The following is an 18,939-nucleotide window of genomic DNA, read 5'->3' on the forward strand; positions in this document are numbered from 1 at the left end:
CTAAAACTTTAAAAACCTACTAAAATCTCATCCTTCTATGAAAGAAATACTCTCTCCTTTGAATTCCTACAGCAGTATGTTCATTAATCATAAACTTCTTTGTCATGATTTCTCTTGAACTATTTAATTTTCTGATCTTCATACCTAGATAGTTTCTTTGGAGGAGAAGGGATCTTACACATATAGTAAGACCTCATTTATATGGAACTCTTAGGGTATGGATGGTCTCCAGGGCCAACTTTTTATACAACTGAATTAGGTGTCAAAACATAATAACTATTTTCTATTAAATTTCTTCTGGAATAGACTACCTAATCATTTCATTGTTTTCTTAAGCACAGTATACTAAACATTCTCTTCTTGACTTGAAGGGTTAATATATGAACATTAGCCCTTACCATGTTCCACAGAAACAGATATTGGGGCAACTGGTATGGGATAGAAGGCTAAATGTACACAAATCCAGCAGAACCTCTTATGTGTGTGTTCTTTGTGTTTTCCCTCATCACTAGATGAAATATGAGCAGTGGCACACAACTAGAAAATAGTGTTAACTGGAGTAGCTCTGCAAAATTAATGAGGACATTCATGCTAAAACATCTCTTTATTCAAGTCACTAGAAAAGTCTTTTCACAGCTCACAATAGGGTATACGACTTGTCTGCTTTACTGGCAGACAATGGACCACACGCAATGGACCACATGCACCTCATCAGCCTGCACTCTTTCCTTGTACTCCAGCCTATGAACGGAGAATAAAAGAGATCTTTCATCATTTTAAGCATCTGTAGTAAAAACCTGGATGTGACTTACTCCAAAACCCACCGACTCTTCATCATTGCAAAACACACTCCCCCCGCCTTTTTTAAACATGAGACACTTTCTGGGTACACCCAGCCATACAAACTACCTTTAATGCTGTCACTCATATGATAAACCAACGTCTTATGAAATATCTCCTGTGCTATTTTTTGACAAGCATCCCTATTAAAAAGTTGAACAAGTAAGCTAATAATATAAGGTGAGTTGGAAATAAAATATTGAAATACAATTTAGGTAGCTGTTTATTATGCAATCTCTTCTCTCCCTTCAACCTATCCACTTTGACAAGAAAATAAGAATCACAGTGGAGATGTCTTAGGCTTTGGGAGGGGAATGGAGCTGTTCAAGTGCTGTATCTCACCTCCCCACTGCTCAATTCCTTTGTCTCCCCTCCGCTCCGCGTTGCTTCCACCCATAGCTGCTTTCACCAATCTGTACTTCTCTTAACCCCCTCACTTCTCAGTTTGTCTTGACAGTTATCCTCTTCTAAGCTTTCACATAAAAAGGCTAGCATTTTACAAACTTTGCCAGCTGAGCAATGATGAAGTAACCAATTTTACAGCCATGTACAATTTCCCTTTCTTCCCAACTATGTTTTTTGCTAGCTATTAAAGCAACTTTTCCGCTCCCAAACTGTAGTTGAAGAGAGGGACCTGGAAAGCTGAATCCTTAAGATATCTGAATATTCAAATAACATCTACTGATTTGATTGTACCTCTTTCTCTATGTAACTTAGGAAAAGGTGACAAGAATCAAGCTTATTGTTTATATATTTTTTCACCATGCACTAAGACACCTTACAGTTTAAGCTGTAAGGTGACACCTTACAGCTTATTTATTTATTTGGCTGTGCCAGGTCTTAGTTGCGGCATGCAGGATCTTTAGTTGCAGCATGTGGGCTCTTAGTTACGACATGTGGGATCTAGGTCCCTGACCAGGGATCCAATCTGGGCCCCCTGCATTGAGAGTTCGGCGTCTTAACAGCCGGACCACCAGGTTAAGTCCTCTTACAACTTACTTTAATTTAAAGCTTCCTAAATTGTTCCTGATATCCTTCTTTTCCAATATAATCAGATTATACTCTTGCAGTGACACTAACCTTCCTAAGGCTCTTTCTTCCTGTCATTTTCCCATATAGGAACTTGTAATTCTATGAAGTCTGAATTCCTCTATTGATTACAAGATCTATTCCTATCCATCAAAGTCACACTACACCCAAGCAGGTAAGTGTCTGCTCCATAAAAACTAACTTCTTACTATCTCCACAAGCCAAAATACCCTTTTTTACCTCTGCCCTTGCTTCCTCCCTAAAATGTCTTAATTTCCCTAAATATTCCTTCGAAGCCCAGTTCGAGTCCCCTACACACTGAAAGGCACACAGGAGGGACTGAAATCTTGCTTTATTTGTTGATTTATCAGTTAATTTGGGGGAGGCAATTAATATAATAGAAATTATTTAAAAATCAACTTTTTCTGAAAGCTTGTTATGTTAGTCAACATTTTATTTCCTTTAATATTAATAAAAAAAAATCCTCTAAATTTTTCCATAAAGTTTTCAGGATGAATTTATTACACTAAAAGAGTCACCCATTTTGATATGAAGTTTTCAAATCTTCAGATGAAATATACTATGATGAAATATAATAAATGAGATGTCCAATTAAAGATAAATTATTTCCAAGATTTAAGCTTTCAAAACATTATAGGAGGGCCTCCCTGGTGGCACAGTGGTTGAGAGTCTGCCTGCCGATGCAGGGGATACGGGTTCGTGCCCCGATCCGGGAGGATCCCACATGCCGCGGAGCGGCTGGGCCCGTGAGCCATGGCCGCTGAACCTGCGCGTCTGGAGCCTGTGCTCCACAATGGGAAAGGCCACAACAGTGAGAGGCCTGTGTACCGCAAAACATTATAGGAGTTAAATATATTTAACTAAGAGAAAGTTTTTTTGGGAAAAAGAGTCAGTTTATCTTTTAACATTTTAATTTTTGAGGATTACTTGACTCTTCTACACAGATTAAGTTTAAAATAAATACAAATACCAGTTTTCTTCCGGAACAGAAGATGAAGGATGTGTAGGCATTTCTTTCTGACTAGTCTGGGTCAGTCTTCTGCACCATGATATTACTGTTGTCACATATCTAGATTGAATACATTAAGACAGATATTTGAAAAACGAACTTGTAGAATATTTATAAAATCATTTAAAAATTAGAAAAATCATTAAGACGGTTTGGGAAAGAGAATAAAGAAAAAATTCGAAAGTAGGGCAATTTTAAAAATCGTTTTCATTGGAAAAAGAAAAAGCAAGTTTTTCTCATTCATCAGGAATAAAATGATTTACTCACATTCATGATTAATAAAGATGAGATTTAAGAATCAGAACACAGGTTAACACTTGGATTTCATTCTAAGTTCAAATGTCTAAATTCTCCTTTTAGTCTTTCAAAGTAAAATGAATTTCATTAAATTTTATCATGAAAATGTCTTTACACACAAGACTAAGTGAGCATTTGCTTTTTACAATTTAAACCAGAACACACTATTAATGCACACACACATCCAGAATTACATCAAACACACAAAATAAGTATCAAGTTCAATAAAATGAACGATTTGGAGTGACTGGCTGAAATAGTTAATGTTTGCTAAATAGACACTATCTTTTGAGGCAAATTATTCAAACTAGCAATGAATGTTGGAACATTTAAACCAAAATGCAATAAATCCCAACAGAAAAATAAATTCAAGAGGTAAAAAAAGCAATTGTTTTGTGAACATCCTCAAGTAAAATTACTAACATGTCAAGAACATCACAAGGAGAATGATTAGTATAACAAATTACATAAGCCAAAAGAGAAAAAGCATATTCCTAAAAAGCTGATTTCAAGAATCTTCTCCATTTTAAGAATAATCATTAGCTAGTTTGTTTTATTTCACTTTACAGAAATATACATAAGTTTAGTTATTTGTGGCTGTAAGCCTTAGTTTAAATTGGTTAGGGGATTAATTAGTTAACTGGTTCATATAACACAGCTGACCACAGTCCAACCTCCACAGCAAGCCAGTTATATCTATAACACATTTCTTTTGAAAAATCACTAGAATACAAATGGAAATGATTAAAGCTGACCTGATCTATTTAGTTATGCTAGAGACCAATAAAACTGTAAACCCTGAAACCTGCTGAGGAATTCCCTGGAGGTCCAGTGGTTAAGACTCCGCACTTCCACTACAGGGGGCGCGAGTTGGATCCCCAGTCGGGGAACTAAGATCCCACAAGCCACGTGGTGTGGCCAAAAAAACAAAAACAGTGCAGCTACTGAAAGCTGCTGAAATGACTTTATGCACATTTTCCACATGGAAAAACTAAAAATATATACAACATTTAAATAATGTTTTTATGCTTCCTCTCTGTCTAAAAGGAAGTGTTTACTAACATGAAATTATTTTTTAATTGCTTTCCAGTACCTTTCATATGGTCCAGGGTGTTGAATCTGAATTAACTCATTTTGTCCATCAGGAAAAGTTAACTTACACCAGCCTAAACTGAGACCTTGATTTACCTTAAGAAGCAAGGAGGAAAGGTAAGTTTTAGTATTCCAGAGCTGAAAAACAAAACCTTCTTTTTAATTAATTTTCAGTAAAAAAAAAAAAAAAAAAAAAAAAAAAAAAAGTAGATGAATCATTAAAACTTTATTTTGACTAACTTAAAAGTTTTATTTTACATGGGATATGGGTATTATTTAACCTTATATAGATAATCAACCTTATATAGATAATTATCAAAAGAACAAAAATACTAGTCCCTCTCTCAGTTACCTTTATAAAAATGACAATTTGTCACACCTTTCTGATTTCTGCTAGGAAATCCAATGAGATCAGTAAAGCCTCTTGACAGATTTTATACTTCAAAAAACAGAGATACTGTGGTACTTCATTTTCTTTGTACTATTTCCACAGATTAAAAATAAATTAAAAAAATAGATTTCAGTCTGAAGTATAATTACCTGTCTCTTTTCAATAAGAGAGCTGAAATTCCAATTCAGGGTTAGAGTAATACCATCTAAAAAGACAGCATGTACTTTGTTATCAGAGTATGCAAGAAATCTTCCCACATTGGGTATGAATGATTCTCTCAAAAGCAAAGGCAGTATATTGCTATCATTTATACCAGGTACCTAAAACCAGAAAATAAAAATAGCAGGAAAGAGAGTTATCCACTAATAAGATTGAAATGATTAATGAACACTTAGGCAACTTCAGATTCTCACTCAGAAGCTGAATATTGTAGAATCCTTATGGGTTTTGACTTTTCCAGAAGTGGCTACCCAAAAGAGTCTATTGTAAGCAGATTAAGTACTAATACCTTTGAAAAGACACCATTCTGCTGAACTTTACATAGAAAATAGACAAAGATTAGGAACTACAGCAACATATAGGTTTATAATCAAAGCAGTATAGATATAGAAATCAAGGTCTGAGAATCACTTCCTACAAGTCAGCATTAAAAAAAATTTACTTTTACAGTTATGGAAATAGAATGAATACTGTAATATGTTTCAAAATAACTACTTTTCACATACTTCAAATCCAATCAATTCCCCTGCCCTCCCCCTCTAAGAAAAAAGAAACAACAAACTATATACAGTAAAAGTATAACATAAAAGCCCAATTTTGCAGTTTATCTATTAAATGGATTTTTAAAATAAACCAGTATTAATATTACAAAGACTTTCTCACATGACTTAGATGAAAGTAATTTGAACTTATATGTATGTATACAAATCATAAAGCAATTAAAATATCTTGCTTTTAAAATAAGATACCATTTTCCAGCAGCATATATGATAGTTATGGCTTAAAGAAAGCTTCATCTTGGCACAATGCTGAAGAATTCTGTGAACAAGAAAAATACTACTTAAACATTTTCAAATAATGTCATTTTCCAATTCTAGCAACCCATTCTCACTGCTATACAACATTTCAGGCAAGTAACTCATTTCCACAAAAATACGTTTGGACCTCTTTCTTCCTTAAGCCCCTAGAAGGGAACTACTACTGTTGCTTCCCTTTGTGCTAATCTTACATAGTTAAGGTTATTCCTCTAATTTTTAGCAATGAAATGACTCCAAATGGAGAGGATTTTCAGAATTTGCTCCTTCTTAAGAAGTGACAGATTCACAGCACCTGAAAGGTTTAGCATAGTCTAAGAGTGGTGGGGATGTGAATCAACTGTCCCTAGAAAATCAAATGACCAGTTCTGCTCCTTCAAATCTACTTTAGAAGTTGCTTAAACATAAGTTAATAAAACAAATAATTCAACAATCCAATTTCATTCCTCTCAGTGCCACAGACTGATTAATGAATTAAAAAACATGAACCAAAGAACCAAACTACAGTTCGCCTTCTGTTCATTCTCAGAAATCGTTATTACTCCTAGGATAATAAAGAAGTATGAAAATTCAAATGTATCATCAAATCTTCAACTTGATTCCAAGGAACAATAATGATGCCACATTTACCTAGAGAAAAGGCACTTACTTCCTTCCAGCAGTTGCTTGCCACATGCGGATATTTCTCCATATTTAACTTCAAATTTCAAAGCCAGAAGTACTTTTTTTTTTTTTTTTTTTTTGTGGTACACGGGCCTCTCACTGTTGTGGCCTCTCCCGATGCGGAGCACAGGCTCCGGACGCGCAGGCTCCGCGGCCATGGCTCACGGGCCCAGCCGCTCCACGGCATGTGGGATCTTCCCGGACCGGGGCACAAACCCGTGTCCCCTGCATCGGCAGGCGGATTCTCAACCACTGCGCCACCAGGGAAGCCCCCAGAAGTACTTTTTAAAAAAAAATTAATTGGGTTTTTTGTTGTTGCTGTTGTTGTTTTAATCTTTATTTATTTATTTGGCTGTGCCAGGTCTTAGTTGTGGCACAAGGGAATTTCGTTGTGGTATGTGGGATCTTTAGCTGTGGCATGCAGGATCTTTTAGTTGTGGCATGCGAACTCTTAGTTGCAACACGTGGGATCTAGTTCCCTGACCAGGGATCGAACCTGGGCCCCCCCTGCATTGAGAGCATGGTAGCTACTGGACCACCAGGGAAGTGCCAAGAAGTACTCTTATAATGACATTGTGATAACTTTATTTTATAAATGATGAGACCAGAAAAGTTGACAGATTTTACTAAAGACATTTCCACTGTACCCACCAGTTCTTAATCTTATCCTAACCACTAGAAAATGTATCAAGTTTCTCAGACACATAACACTTGATTCAGTTGAACATGAAGCACTTACCTGGTTGCCTGTTTAATTAGAGAACAAACAGAAAATGTACTTCCTGGTCTATCTGGAGGAAGGTTATTTACTGAATAAGTTTTCTCTTCTCTCTGAAAATTAGTTTAAAATTTAAAAAAAGATTCAATAATAAATTTTGGCCATTATTACTTAGCTATTTTTTTTCCTTAAAATATGTATTTATACAGTGAAAAGGCAAGCAGTTATTTTAAGTTAATCAACAGCCCATAAAAGGTAACTTTAAAAGGTATTTTATGATGCTTTTCCATTTTCCCTTTTTTTTTTTAAGTCTAGAATTCCTGCTATTAAAAGTTATCCGGGGCTTCCCTGGTGGTGCAGTGGTTGAGAGTCCGCCTGCCGATGCGGGGGACGCGGGTTCGTGCCCCGGTCCGGGAGGATCCCGCGTGCCGCGCAGCGGCTGGGCCCGTGAGCCATGGCCGCTGGGCCTGTGCGTCCGGAGCCTGTGCTCCGCAACGGGAGAGGCCACAACAGTGAGAGGCCCGCGTACCACCAAAAAAAAAAAAAAAAAAAGTTATCCTACTCAAAAATTATATTCTAAGAGCCTATAACTTACTGCTCAATTTAAATCTTGGCTGTACTCAAATTAACAAACTAATTTCCCTGTGCATTAACAGGAAACCCTACCATAAGCCCCTTTTTCCCTTTAGACAGAAGAAGAAAAGGTGGTGGCAGCAGCGGCTAAATAAGCTTAAAAAACCGTTTTAATTACTATTTTAATTGAATGACTATATCTTTTTTTTTTTCGCGGTATGCGGGCCTCTCACTGTTGTGGCCTCTCCCGTTGCGGAGCACAGGCTCCGGACGCGCAGGCTCAGCGGCCATGGCTCACGGGCCCAGCCGCTCCGCGGCATGTGGGATCCTCCCGGACCAGGGCACGAACCCGCGTCTCCTGCACCGGCAGGCGGACTCCCAACCACTGCGCCACCAGGGAAGCCCATTTTGTTATATTTTATTAATGGAAGAACAACTGCTAGTTTGTGTAAGACAATATTATTATTTACAAGCTCAACTTCTTTTTTTTTTTTTTTTTTTTTTTTTTTTGTGATACGCGGGCCTCTCACTGTTGTGGCCTCTCCCGTTGCGGAGCACAGGCTCCGGACGCGCAGGCTCAGTGGCCATGGTTCACTGGCCTAGCTGCTCCGCGGCATGTGGGATCTTCCCGTACCGGGGCACAAACCCGTGTCCCCTGCATTGGCAGGCGGATTCTCAACTACTGCGCCACCAGGGGAGCCCGAGAATACAGCAAAAATAAGGTGGTTAGTAATTACTGTGCCAATGCTGGCAGTAAGATTATATTAATTCTCTAGACTAAGAAGTAGTAGCAAGAAATTTTATAAAAGACCAAATTTCCCATATATATATATATATATATATTCAGAATTATTTAGAAACAGCTATGTACCAAAAATTTTCCTGAGCTGAGACCTCATTGTCAACTTACCGCTTCTGATCCTTCTTGAATGGAATAATATATAAAATAGTTTCCCAAATAAGCTCCTTCTGATTTGAAAACAGATCCATCTCCAGGATAAACCTCTATTGAGTTCATATTTTTGTGGGTAAGTCTAAGGAAAAGAAATAATCATTAAAAATTTTTCTCATTGAGATTAACATATAGATGATGGCAATCATATTTAAAAAAAAGGTAGTATGAGGGGTTTTTTTGCCTATCTTAAAAAAATGGATAATTTCATACTCTGCACATCAACCAGCTAAATTAATTTTTTTGCAAAAAATAAACAGAACACCCAGAATTGGTTAATGTATCTATTTCAACTAAGCTCAACTTCTAGAAGTCAGGCATCTTGTCTTATCATCCTGGTATCCCACTGCTACTCACAGTGGCTGGTAGATTATAGTCATCAAAGCAATGCCCACTGCACAGGAGTTAAATATGACAACTCCAGAACGTAAAAATAATATTATTCTGTAAAAATGAAACTGGTTGAATCAAAACCTGATGGATGAGGTTAGCCATGTGTAAAAGGAGCCACCCCTAAGAGAAGGTGACTGTACCTGGAACAGCCAGGTACAGTCAAGGTATTGGGTATATAATATATAAAAACTTAAGCCAAGTCAATTTTATCGAAACGTATATGAAGAACATATTGTCAGAAGAGGGTGGGTTTAGGTCTCATCTGTTTGTTTTTATTTCCATTACTCTAGGAGACAGATCCAAAAAGATACTGCTGCAACTTATCTTTTGAACACTCTTTGGAGTGTTCTGCCTATATTTTCCTCTAGGAGTTTTATGGTTTCCAGTCTTACATTTAAGTCTTTAATCCATTTTGAGTTTATTTTTGTATATGGTGTTAGAGAATGTTCTAATTTCATTCTTTTACATGTAGCTGTCCAGTTTTCCCAGCACCACTTATTGAAGAGACTGTCTTTTCTCCATTGTATAGTCTTGCCTCCTTTGTCATAGATTAATTGACCAGAGGTGCATGGATTTATTTCTGTGCTTTCTATCCTATTCCATTGATCTATATGTCTGTTTTTGTGCCAGTACCATACTGCTTTGATTACTGTAGCTTTGTAGTATAGTCTGAAGCCAGGGAGCCTGATTCTTCCAGCTCCATTTTTCTTTCTCAAGATTACTTTGGCTATTTTGGGTCTTTTGTGTCTCCATACAAATTTTAAGATTTTTTTGTTCAAGTTCCGTGAAAAATGCCATTGGTAATTTGATAGGGATTGCAATGAATCTGTAGATTGCCTTGGATAGTATAGTCATCTTAACAATGTCGATGTTTCCAATCCAAGAACACGGTATATCTTTCTATCTGTTTATGTCATCTTCAATTTCTTTCATCAGTGTCTTACAGTTTTTGGAGTACAGGTCTCTTGTCCTTAGGTAGGTTTATTCCTAGGTATTTTATTCTTTTTGATGTGATGGTAAATGGAATTGTTTCTTTAATTTATATAAGTTTCTCTAAACCTAATTAAACTTAAAAGCTTTTGCATAGCAAAGGAAACCATAAACAAAATGAAAAGGCAACCTATGGACTGGGAGAATATATCTGCAAACTACGCTACTGACCAGGGATTAATTTCCAAAATATATAAACAGCTCACACAGCTCAATATCAAAAAAAAACAAACAACCCAATTTAAAAATGGGCAGAAGATCTAAATAGACATTTCTCCAAAGAAGACATACAGATGGCCAACAGGCATATGAAAAAATGCTCAACATTGCTAATTATTAGAGAATTGCAAGTCAAAACTACAATGAGGTATCACCTCACACCAGTCAGAATGGCCATCATCAAAAAGATCACAAATAACTAATGTTGGTGAGGATGTGGAGAAAAGGGAACCCTCCTACACTGTTGGTGGGAATGTAAATTGGTGTAGCCACTATGGAGAAGAGTATGGAGATTCCTTAAAAAACTAAAAATAGAGTGACCATATGATCCAGCAGTCCCACTCCTGGGTACATATCCAGAAAAGACGAAATCTCTAATTCGAAAAGATACATGCACCCCAATGTTCATAGCAGCACTATTTACAATAGCCAAGACACAGAAGCAACCTAAATGTCCATTGACAGATGAATGGATAAAGATGATGTGGTATAATATACAATGGAATACCACTTGGCCTTAAAAAAGAATGAAATAATGCCAATGCAGCAACATGAATGGACCCAGAGATTATCATACTAAGTGAAGTAAGCCAGACAGAGAAAGACAGGTATCATATGATATCACTTACATGTGGAATCTTAAAAAACAAAACAAAACAAATGAACTTATTTGTAAAACGGAAATAGACCCACAGACATAGAAAACAAACTTGTGGTTACCAAAGGGGAAAGGGCAGGAGGGATAAATTGCGAGTTTGGTATTAACATATACACACTACTATATATAAAATAGATAACCAACAGGGACCTACTGTATAGCACAGAGAACTATACCCAATATTTTGTAACAATCTCTAAGGGAAAAGAATAAGAAAAAGAATATATGTATATACACATACATATATATATATACACACACCTACATATATATGTATAACTGAATCACTTTGCTGTACACCTGAAACTAACACAACATTGTAAATCAACTATACTTCAATAAAAAAATTTTTTAAATAAAAGTAAAAAATGAAAACAAAAAAAAAAAGAGAAAGGGGTGGTTTTCGTGTAGGAAAAGGAGACCCCAAAGAACAAAAATTTCACAAATTTCTTCTAGCATTATTTACAGAAGTGAAACTCTGAATCTAGCCAACACTAGTATTCCAGTCACTAGAGAGGTGTACTTTGTGGTAGAATAGGGATAATTCAATAGAATAGTTCAGACACAGAGGAGACATTCAGTGAATATTTGTGGCATGAATGGTGGCTGAAATCTCTCCTAGGCTAGCTAACTTCTCCTCTAATTCCATGCTCAACAGGCATCCTTCTGATGTGACTAATTCAGATGACTAGATCCCCTATTGCTTGGAAGGGGTTTCCTAAGTAACTGGCAAAATATTTCATTCACAAGCAAAACTAATCCCTCATTGGCTTTGGAGTTGTCACAAAAATCTTGTGAATATGGTTAATGTGAATTAGTCACAAGACATCTATGTAGACTAATAAAATTATTAATTAAATTTTATTCAGTTTTAATTTAATTTAAATTAAATTTTATTAGTACACATAGAGATCTGTAAAACTCAGGGCCAAACATAGGAGAATGGTGGCCCCGGGCAAAACTGTCCTCATGGGGGAGTCTATCCACAAGGCTAGTCCTATACCCTCTGTGACATTGCTAAATAGCTCCAAATGCAACACAAGTGCCTTACCTGTAGGTAATACCCTTGTACCAAACCACTTTCACTAGTTCAGGATAGGAATATTCTTCTTCACCAAACTGTCTCTGTGAAAGTGAATCACAAAAATTCCACCTGTGAAGGACAAAACACAAGCTATTAATTCTGGTTGCCTAACATAATTACCTTTAGAAGTGAGCAGAACAGTGCTGCTGTAGTAAGATTTATTTCTTGCTTAAGTCATTAGATCAAAGAAAAGTAAAAATTAATATGAAAGTGCATTAATGAAATTTAAAACTACAGTTGACCCTTGAACAACATGGGGGTTGGGGACACTAACCCCAGTGCAGTAGAAAACGGAGTGCCATTATCTCTGCCTCAAAAACAAAGGAGTTTACAAATGACTCACCCAAGGGTAGGAAGCTGAAACAGTTTGGATAAAATCAGGACTCAAACCCTAGTTCTGTTGATTCCCTAAATTGTGATCTCTAATCGAACACAAACTTTCCCCCACCACAGATTTTTCAGATCTTTTTAAAGATCTAAAATACAGGCACTATATTTATTGAAAAAAACCTGCGTATAAGTGGACCCACACAGTTCAAATCTGTGTTGTCCAAGAGTCAACTGTAATCTTATTTTTCCATGTATTTTTCTTAGTATTTTTAATAATCTTAGTATTTTTAATAATCTCATTATTGAATCTCAGCATAAATACATAAATTAAGTTTCACTAACCTTTAAAATTTAGGATTCAAACAATAGATATTTACTGAAATATCTATGGTGAGCCAGGCACTGTGCAATACACACTATGGATATGACACCCAAGAAAGCAGACATGGTCCCTGCCCTCAATGGAGATTCTATCTAGCAGGGACATAAAGTAGTAGATACTGAACATAAAGAAAAGAGAATTACTGTATGCTATGGGATTGTATAGAGCCTAATCCAATCTAGGGACTTCAGAATAATGACCTTAAGGAAAAAAGCCTTATTTATGCTTAGACTTGGAAATGAGCATAAGTTAGCGAGCTGAGAGAGATAAAGGGAGTGTTCCTGGCATGGAAAGAGTAGGTGCCACGGTAAAAGAAAGCTTGGGCAAGAATTCTGTGGACCGCAAGAAGTCCAGTTTAGCAAGAGTAAAGAAAGCAAGGGCAAGAGTGGTGAGGATTACAGACCCTTGAAGAGACCACATAACAAGGCCTGTTAAGCCATGCCTAAGGCTAATGGATTTCAATCAAAGCCAGTGGCAAGTTATTGAAAAACTGTTAATTTAGAAGCATAAATCTCTTTTGATGTGTACTTATAATACTGGAATTCCCAATTCTAACTACATAATCATGACAAGGCTAAAAATCATTCCCATTTTTTGTTTCCAATGACAAATATGTACTCAGAAGACTATCTGGGATCATATCCCAATTCTACAAGCACTAGGTGTGAGACTGTGCTTGGGTTATTTAACATTTCTGTGTCTCAAGTTCCTCTACAAAATGGGGTTGATAATAGTACTTACCTCATGGGGTTACTATGAGGACAAAATAGGTAAAGTATAACCATGCCTGGCACAACGTAAGTGCTGTGTGTTAGCTATTACCATCATCATTACACTACTTATACAGAGTTCATGTTACAAATCTATAACCATTAGGCTATTCATTTCTAAGTGAAGGTAAAAGGTTTGTACCTAGCCAACCGGAAGCCTCTCCATGTTTATCCCTGTTGAAGATGGACCTATTTACAGTCAGTTAACCAAAGACAAGGGTGTCCTCTGAGGCTATGTATGAAAGAAAGAACCCATGATCACACACTTGGCAGGTCCATGCTCCAGCAACAGAACTAACAGGTTCCGCTGAGCAGCAGCGGATGCTTCCCAGGGCTCGCTCCCACAGAGCTCTGTGCTATCACTTACCACACTTTAATAATCTTTTCAGTGATAGTGACCCTTACTAGACTCTAAGCTCCTAGAAAGCAGGGACTCTTACTCATCTCTACAGTCGCCATGCTTAACAAAGCACCTAGTGTCGTCAGCCTTCCACCAACGTCCAATGCGTGGATGTAAAGTAAGAAATATAAGCAACACATTAGCCGGGGACATTATTTACTATCCGTTACAAGCGAAGTTTTAGACCAACTGAACTTTCCTTATGAATGGTATCAGATGATTCAGAAACAAAAATGATCCTTAGGTAAGGTCTGGTTCTGACAAAAGCATTAGGACAAATAAGTCATTCTTCCATTACCTGTGCATGTGTGGAACAGGACAGCTTAGTAACAGGGCCCTGGGAAGAACAGAAACTTCTTTTCCTCTTTCCTCAGAAACGTCAGAAGTTAAAATTCTCTTCTGGGTGATATCTGCATCAGTTCCAGACATATTGCTGATTTTATTATGAAAACGAAGTGCTAAAGACAAAGGATATTCCCATTCCTCCGGACAGGAGGCCACACACCAGCACTGCTTTACCCACGTGTATACACACGTGTCTTTTGTCCCAGGTGAAGACAGTGCCTCCCTCCCTTCAGTTCCATTTACACAACTCTTCTCTAAAGGTTCTTTGGATTTCGTGATCTGATAATAAAGTTCATTTTCTTTATTCTTCAGTCTCTGTCCTGATAAACTTCCATATGTACAGATTTTGCCAGCTTTTTCAAGTAGTTTGTCCTTTTTGGCTTTATTATTTTTTTCTGACAGTACTATAGATGAGTCTGGCTTCTGGCTTACTTTACACAAAAAATGTACTGTAAATTCATGCTGAGATTTGGGCAGGCAAAGGTATGCGTGGCCATCTAAAGATGATACCTTCACGGTGCCACTCTGCATACACATCATGCCATCATCAGTATCAAGACCGGGCCATCTCACTTCTGAGATGTCAATGAAGATGTGCTGAGTTGAGGGGAGAAAAAGGGATGGTATTTTCTGTTAACAGTCCAATTTTTCCATACATTTGATACTTACATATTACTTAAGAGAGCTCTTAAAGTTTTGTGTTCTACTACCTAGAAAGAATGAAAACTGTCAGCCTATATATGGTTTTCCAGAGAACGTTTGATATTGTTAAGATTATTTCTCAGAAAAGTAGACGTAAAACACACACACATACTCTCTGACAAAAAGGACAGAAAAGAAGAAAAAATAATCATCTTGGTTATATTTAATGTTAAACGTATTTTGATTTAAAGTGTACAATGAATCAGAGATAAATAGATTTGCAGCCCCTCCCCAAAAGTCTGTGCTGAAAAAGAATATAAATGAGGGAAGACCAGCACTACTGTATGAAAAGCAATCATAACCTAAATGGTATGGAACCAGCATAAAAATCACTGACAGAACAATTTAGAGAACACAGAAACAGACTCAACCGGATCTCAAAATGTTACATAAGATAACATAAGTTTTCAAAACAAGGGGGGAAAGGGGGAATTACATATTTAATAAATGGAACTGAAATTATTGAACAGCATTTGGGAAATGCTATCTCAAAGGATTATCACATGGACTAAATAGGATAACATGTATAAGGTACTCGTCCTACATAGCACCAGGTACAGCACACACTAAAATAAATTCCGGGTGCCTTAAAGGGTAACATTTTAAAAAATAGAATTACTCAAAGGTAAACTGATCTGGACCAACAGCAAACAGATTCATAACAGGTAACAGTGCCTGTTGCATCTTTTCATATAAGATAAAAACGGCAAGTGTCACATAACAGTCTTTTAATCAGTTAAGCTTGCCACATTACACATTTCACCTTCCATTTATATAAAACCTTAGATTTATGAAAACTGCTGTCAAGAAAGACTCGTAAATTTACAGTGCTATCTATGTGTACAGATGTTAGTGTGCTAAAATTAAGGGAAGTATTCATACCATTTGCAGCAACATGGATACAACTAGAGATTACTGTACTAAGTGAAGTAAGTCAGAAAGGGAAAGACAAATACCATATGATATCACATATATGTGGAATCTAAAATGTAGCACAGGGTTTCCCAGGTGGTGCAGTGGTTAAGAATCTGCCTGCCAACGCAGGGGACACGGGTTCGAGCCCTGGTTTGGAAAGATCCCACATGCCGCGGAGCAACTAAGCCCGTGTGCCACAACTATTGAAGCCCGCGCGCCTAGGGCCTGTGCTCCGCAACAAGAGAAGCCACCCCAATGAGACGCCCACACACCACAATGAAGAGTAGCCCCTGCTCACCGCAGCTAGAGAGAGCCTGCGCACAGCAACCAAGACCCAACACAGCCAAAAATAAAACAAATAAATAAATAAATATAAATAAATAAAATGTGGCACAAATGAACCTATCTACAAAACAGAAACAGACTCACAGACATAGAGATCAGACTTGTGGTTGCCAAGGGGGTGGGGGGGGGGAGGGAGAGGGATGGACTGGGAATTTGGGGTTGGTAGATGCAAACTATTACATTTAGAATGGATAAACAAGAAGGTCTACTGTACAGCACAGGGAACTATATCCAATCTCCTGGGATAAACCATAATGGAAAAGAATATTTAAAAAAAGAATGTCTATATGTGTATAACTGAGTCACTTTGCTGTACAGCAGATTGGCATGACATTGTAAATCAACTATACTTCAATTTAAAAAATTATTTTAAAAAGTTAAGGGCAGTATTCATTGATGGTAAAGCTGCTTTATAAGGATAGTCAGTTCAGACAATTCTTTTTTCTAGAATTAGACTACCTAATGATCCTACTGCAGCATCAGCAGCAAGTTACGTAGTTTCAATGAATACTACGTAACCACTCAAAAGATACAGTGGTTGGACTTTCCCGGTGGTGCAGTGGTTAGGAATCCGCCTGTGATATAGGGGACATGGGTTTGATCCCTGGTCCGGGAAAATCCCACATGCCATGGAGCAACTAAGCCCGTGTGCCACAACTATTGAGCCTGCGCTGTAGAGCCTGTGCGCCACAACTACTGAAGCCCGTGCACCACAACTACTGTGCGCCACAACTACTGAAGCTCGTGTGCCCTAGAGCCTATACACTGCAAATACTGAGGCCACACACCGCAACTACTGAAGCCCACGTGCCTAGAGCCCATGCTCCCCAACAAGAGAAGCCACCGCAATGAGAAGCCTGCGTACCGCAACGAACAGTAGCCCCCACTCGCCGCAACTAGAGAAAGCCTGAGTGCAGCAACAAAGACCCAATGCAGATGGGGGGAAAAAAAAAGATACAATGGAAAAAATGGCCTTGTAAACTAAGTTATTAGCTTACAATTTTTCTTGACTCCTTTGCCATGAGACAATACAACAGAAAATTACTCAGTAAGCAGGCAAGCGTCATGACTGTAGCAGAAAGTGATTAAGAGACACAGTCTTCAGAGTCAGATAGACTGGGTTCAGATACTGACTTGGCCACTTAGAAAATTTTCATGGACAAATTAGGTAAACTCTCTGAGATTTAGTTCCCTCACCTGTAAAAAGGGGGTTGGTAGGTAGCCAATACACCTGGTTTTGATTGTTTGGACACCCATTTTGATCAACAGGTACCCATGCCATACTGGTGTTATTAAATATTTTTAATACTATTCCTACTTCTTGGCACATAGTAAACCCTCAAGAAATGATGGTTATTATCACTCCTAAAAGTTCAAAATAGAATAAAAGAATAAAATGTGTATACCCATAAGTAATTACACATCTCTACTACACATTAACAAATAACTACACATAAGCTACTTAAAATGGCCACAAAATTTGTTAATTTTGACACCTCTGAGAATCAAAAAGTCACCAATCTGTAAAGTTCTGAGTATAATCCTCTTCTACAAAAAAAAAAAAGGCAGAGAGTCATCAAAAAATCTAGAAACAATAAATGCTGGAGAGGGTGTGGAGAAAAGGGAACCCTCTTGCACTGTTGCTGGGAATGTAAATTGATACAGCCACTATGGAGGTTCCTTAAAAAAACTAAAAATACAACTACCATATGACCCAGCAATCCCACTACTGGCCATATGCCCTGAGAAAACCATAATTCAAAGAGTCATGTGGGCTTCCCTGGTGGCGCAGTGGTTAAGAATCCGCCTGCCAATGCAGGGGACACGGGTTCAAGCCCTGGTCTGGGAAGATCCCACATGCTGCGGAGCAACTAAGCCCACGTGCCACAACTACTGAGCCTGTGTTCTAGAGCCCGTGAGCCACAACTACTGAGCCTGCATGCCACAACTACTGAAGCCCATGTGCCTAGAGCCTGTGCTCTGCAACAAGAGAAGCCACCGCAATGAGAAGCCTGTGCACCACAACAAAAAGTAGCTCCCACTCGCCACAACTAGAGAAAGTCCGTACGCAGCAATGAAGACCCAATGCAGCCAAAAATAAAATAAATTAAATAAATTTAAAAAAAAAAAAGAGTCATGTACCCCAAGGTTCATGGCAGCACTATTTACAATAGTCAGGACATGGAAGCAACCTAAGTATCCATCGACATATGAATGGATAAAGAAGATGTGGTATATATATACAATGGAATATTACTCAGCCATAAAAAGAAACGAAATTGAGTTATTTGTAGTGGGGTGGATGGACCTAGAGTCGGTCATACAGAGTGAAGTCAGAAAGAGAAAAACAAATACCATATACTAACACATATATATGGAATATATATGGAATCTAACACATATATATGCTAACACATATAAATGGTTCTGAAGAACCCAGGGGCAGGACAGGAATAAAGACGCAGACATAGAGAATGGACTTGAGGACATGGGAAGGGGGAAGGGTAAGCTGGGATGAAGTGAGAGAGTGGCATGGACTTATGTATACTACCAAATGTAAAACAGATAGCCGCATATCACAGGGAGATCAGCTCAGTGCTTTGTGACCACCTAGAGGGGTGGGATAGGGAGGGTGGGAGGGAGATGCAAAAGGGAGCAGATATGGGGATATATGTGTATGTATAGCTGATTCACTTTGTTATACAGCAGAAACTAACACAACATTATAAAGCAATTATACTCCAATAAAGATGTTAAAGGAAAAAAAAGGCAGAGAGATAAACTATA

General features: G+C 37.8%; 1 protein-coding gene and 1 long non-coding RNA gene across 4 annotated transcripts in view; one reads left to right on the forward strand and one right to left on the reverse strand.

Annotated features, from left to right (window-relative positions):
* The window catches only part of LOC131754868 (uncharacterized), a 97,163-nt gene that overhangs the window by 73,234 nt on the left and 4,990 nt on the right, over window positions 1-18,939 (forward strand). For 2 of the 3 annotated variants that reach the window (XR_010840122.1, XR_010840123.1), the window contains exons 2-3: window positions 1,960-2,044; window positions 4,287-4,415. This is a non-coding gene — a long non-coding RNA (uncharacterized lncRNA). Of the gene's footprint in view, window positions 1-1,959; window positions 2,045-4,286; window positions 4,416-14,219; window positions 14,495-18,939 lie in introns of those variants that run through there. The other variant, XR_009335359.2, reaches the window with a different exon arrangement.
* C4H5orf34 (chromosome 4 C5orf34 homolog) overlaps window positions 1-18,939 on the reverse strand; it is a 29,264-nt gene that overhangs the window by 5,608 nt on the left and 4,717 nt on the right. Inside the window, exons 4-11 of the mRNA XM_059060888.2 lie at window positions 14,144-14,787; window positions 11,931-12,032; window positions 8,578-8,701; window positions 7,116-7,207; window positions 5,648-5,717; window positions 4,829-4,999; window positions 4,290-4,384; window positions 2,861-2,959 (exon numbers count right to left, since the gene is read on the reverse strand). Of these exons, the coding sequence (XP_058916871.1) occupies window positions 2,861-2,959; window positions 4,290-4,384; window positions 4,829-4,999; window positions 5,648-5,717; window positions 7,116-7,207; window positions 8,578-8,701; window positions 11,931-12,032; window positions 14,144-14,787 (1,397 nt within the window). The remainder of the gene's footprint in view (window positions 1-2,860; window positions 2,960-4,289; window positions 4,385-4,828; window positions 5,000-5,647; window positions 5,718-7,115; window positions 7,208-8,577; window positions 8,702-11,930; window positions 12,033-14,143; window positions 14,788-18,939) is intronic.

Source organism: Kogia breviceps, chromosome 4 (assembly GCF_026419965.1).
Source record: "Kogia breviceps isolate mKogBre1 chromosome 4, mKogBre1 haplotype 1, whole genome shotgun sequence".
Lineage (NCBI taxonomy): Eukaryota > Metazoa > Chordata > Mammalia > Artiodactyla > Physeteridae > Kogia > Kogia breviceps.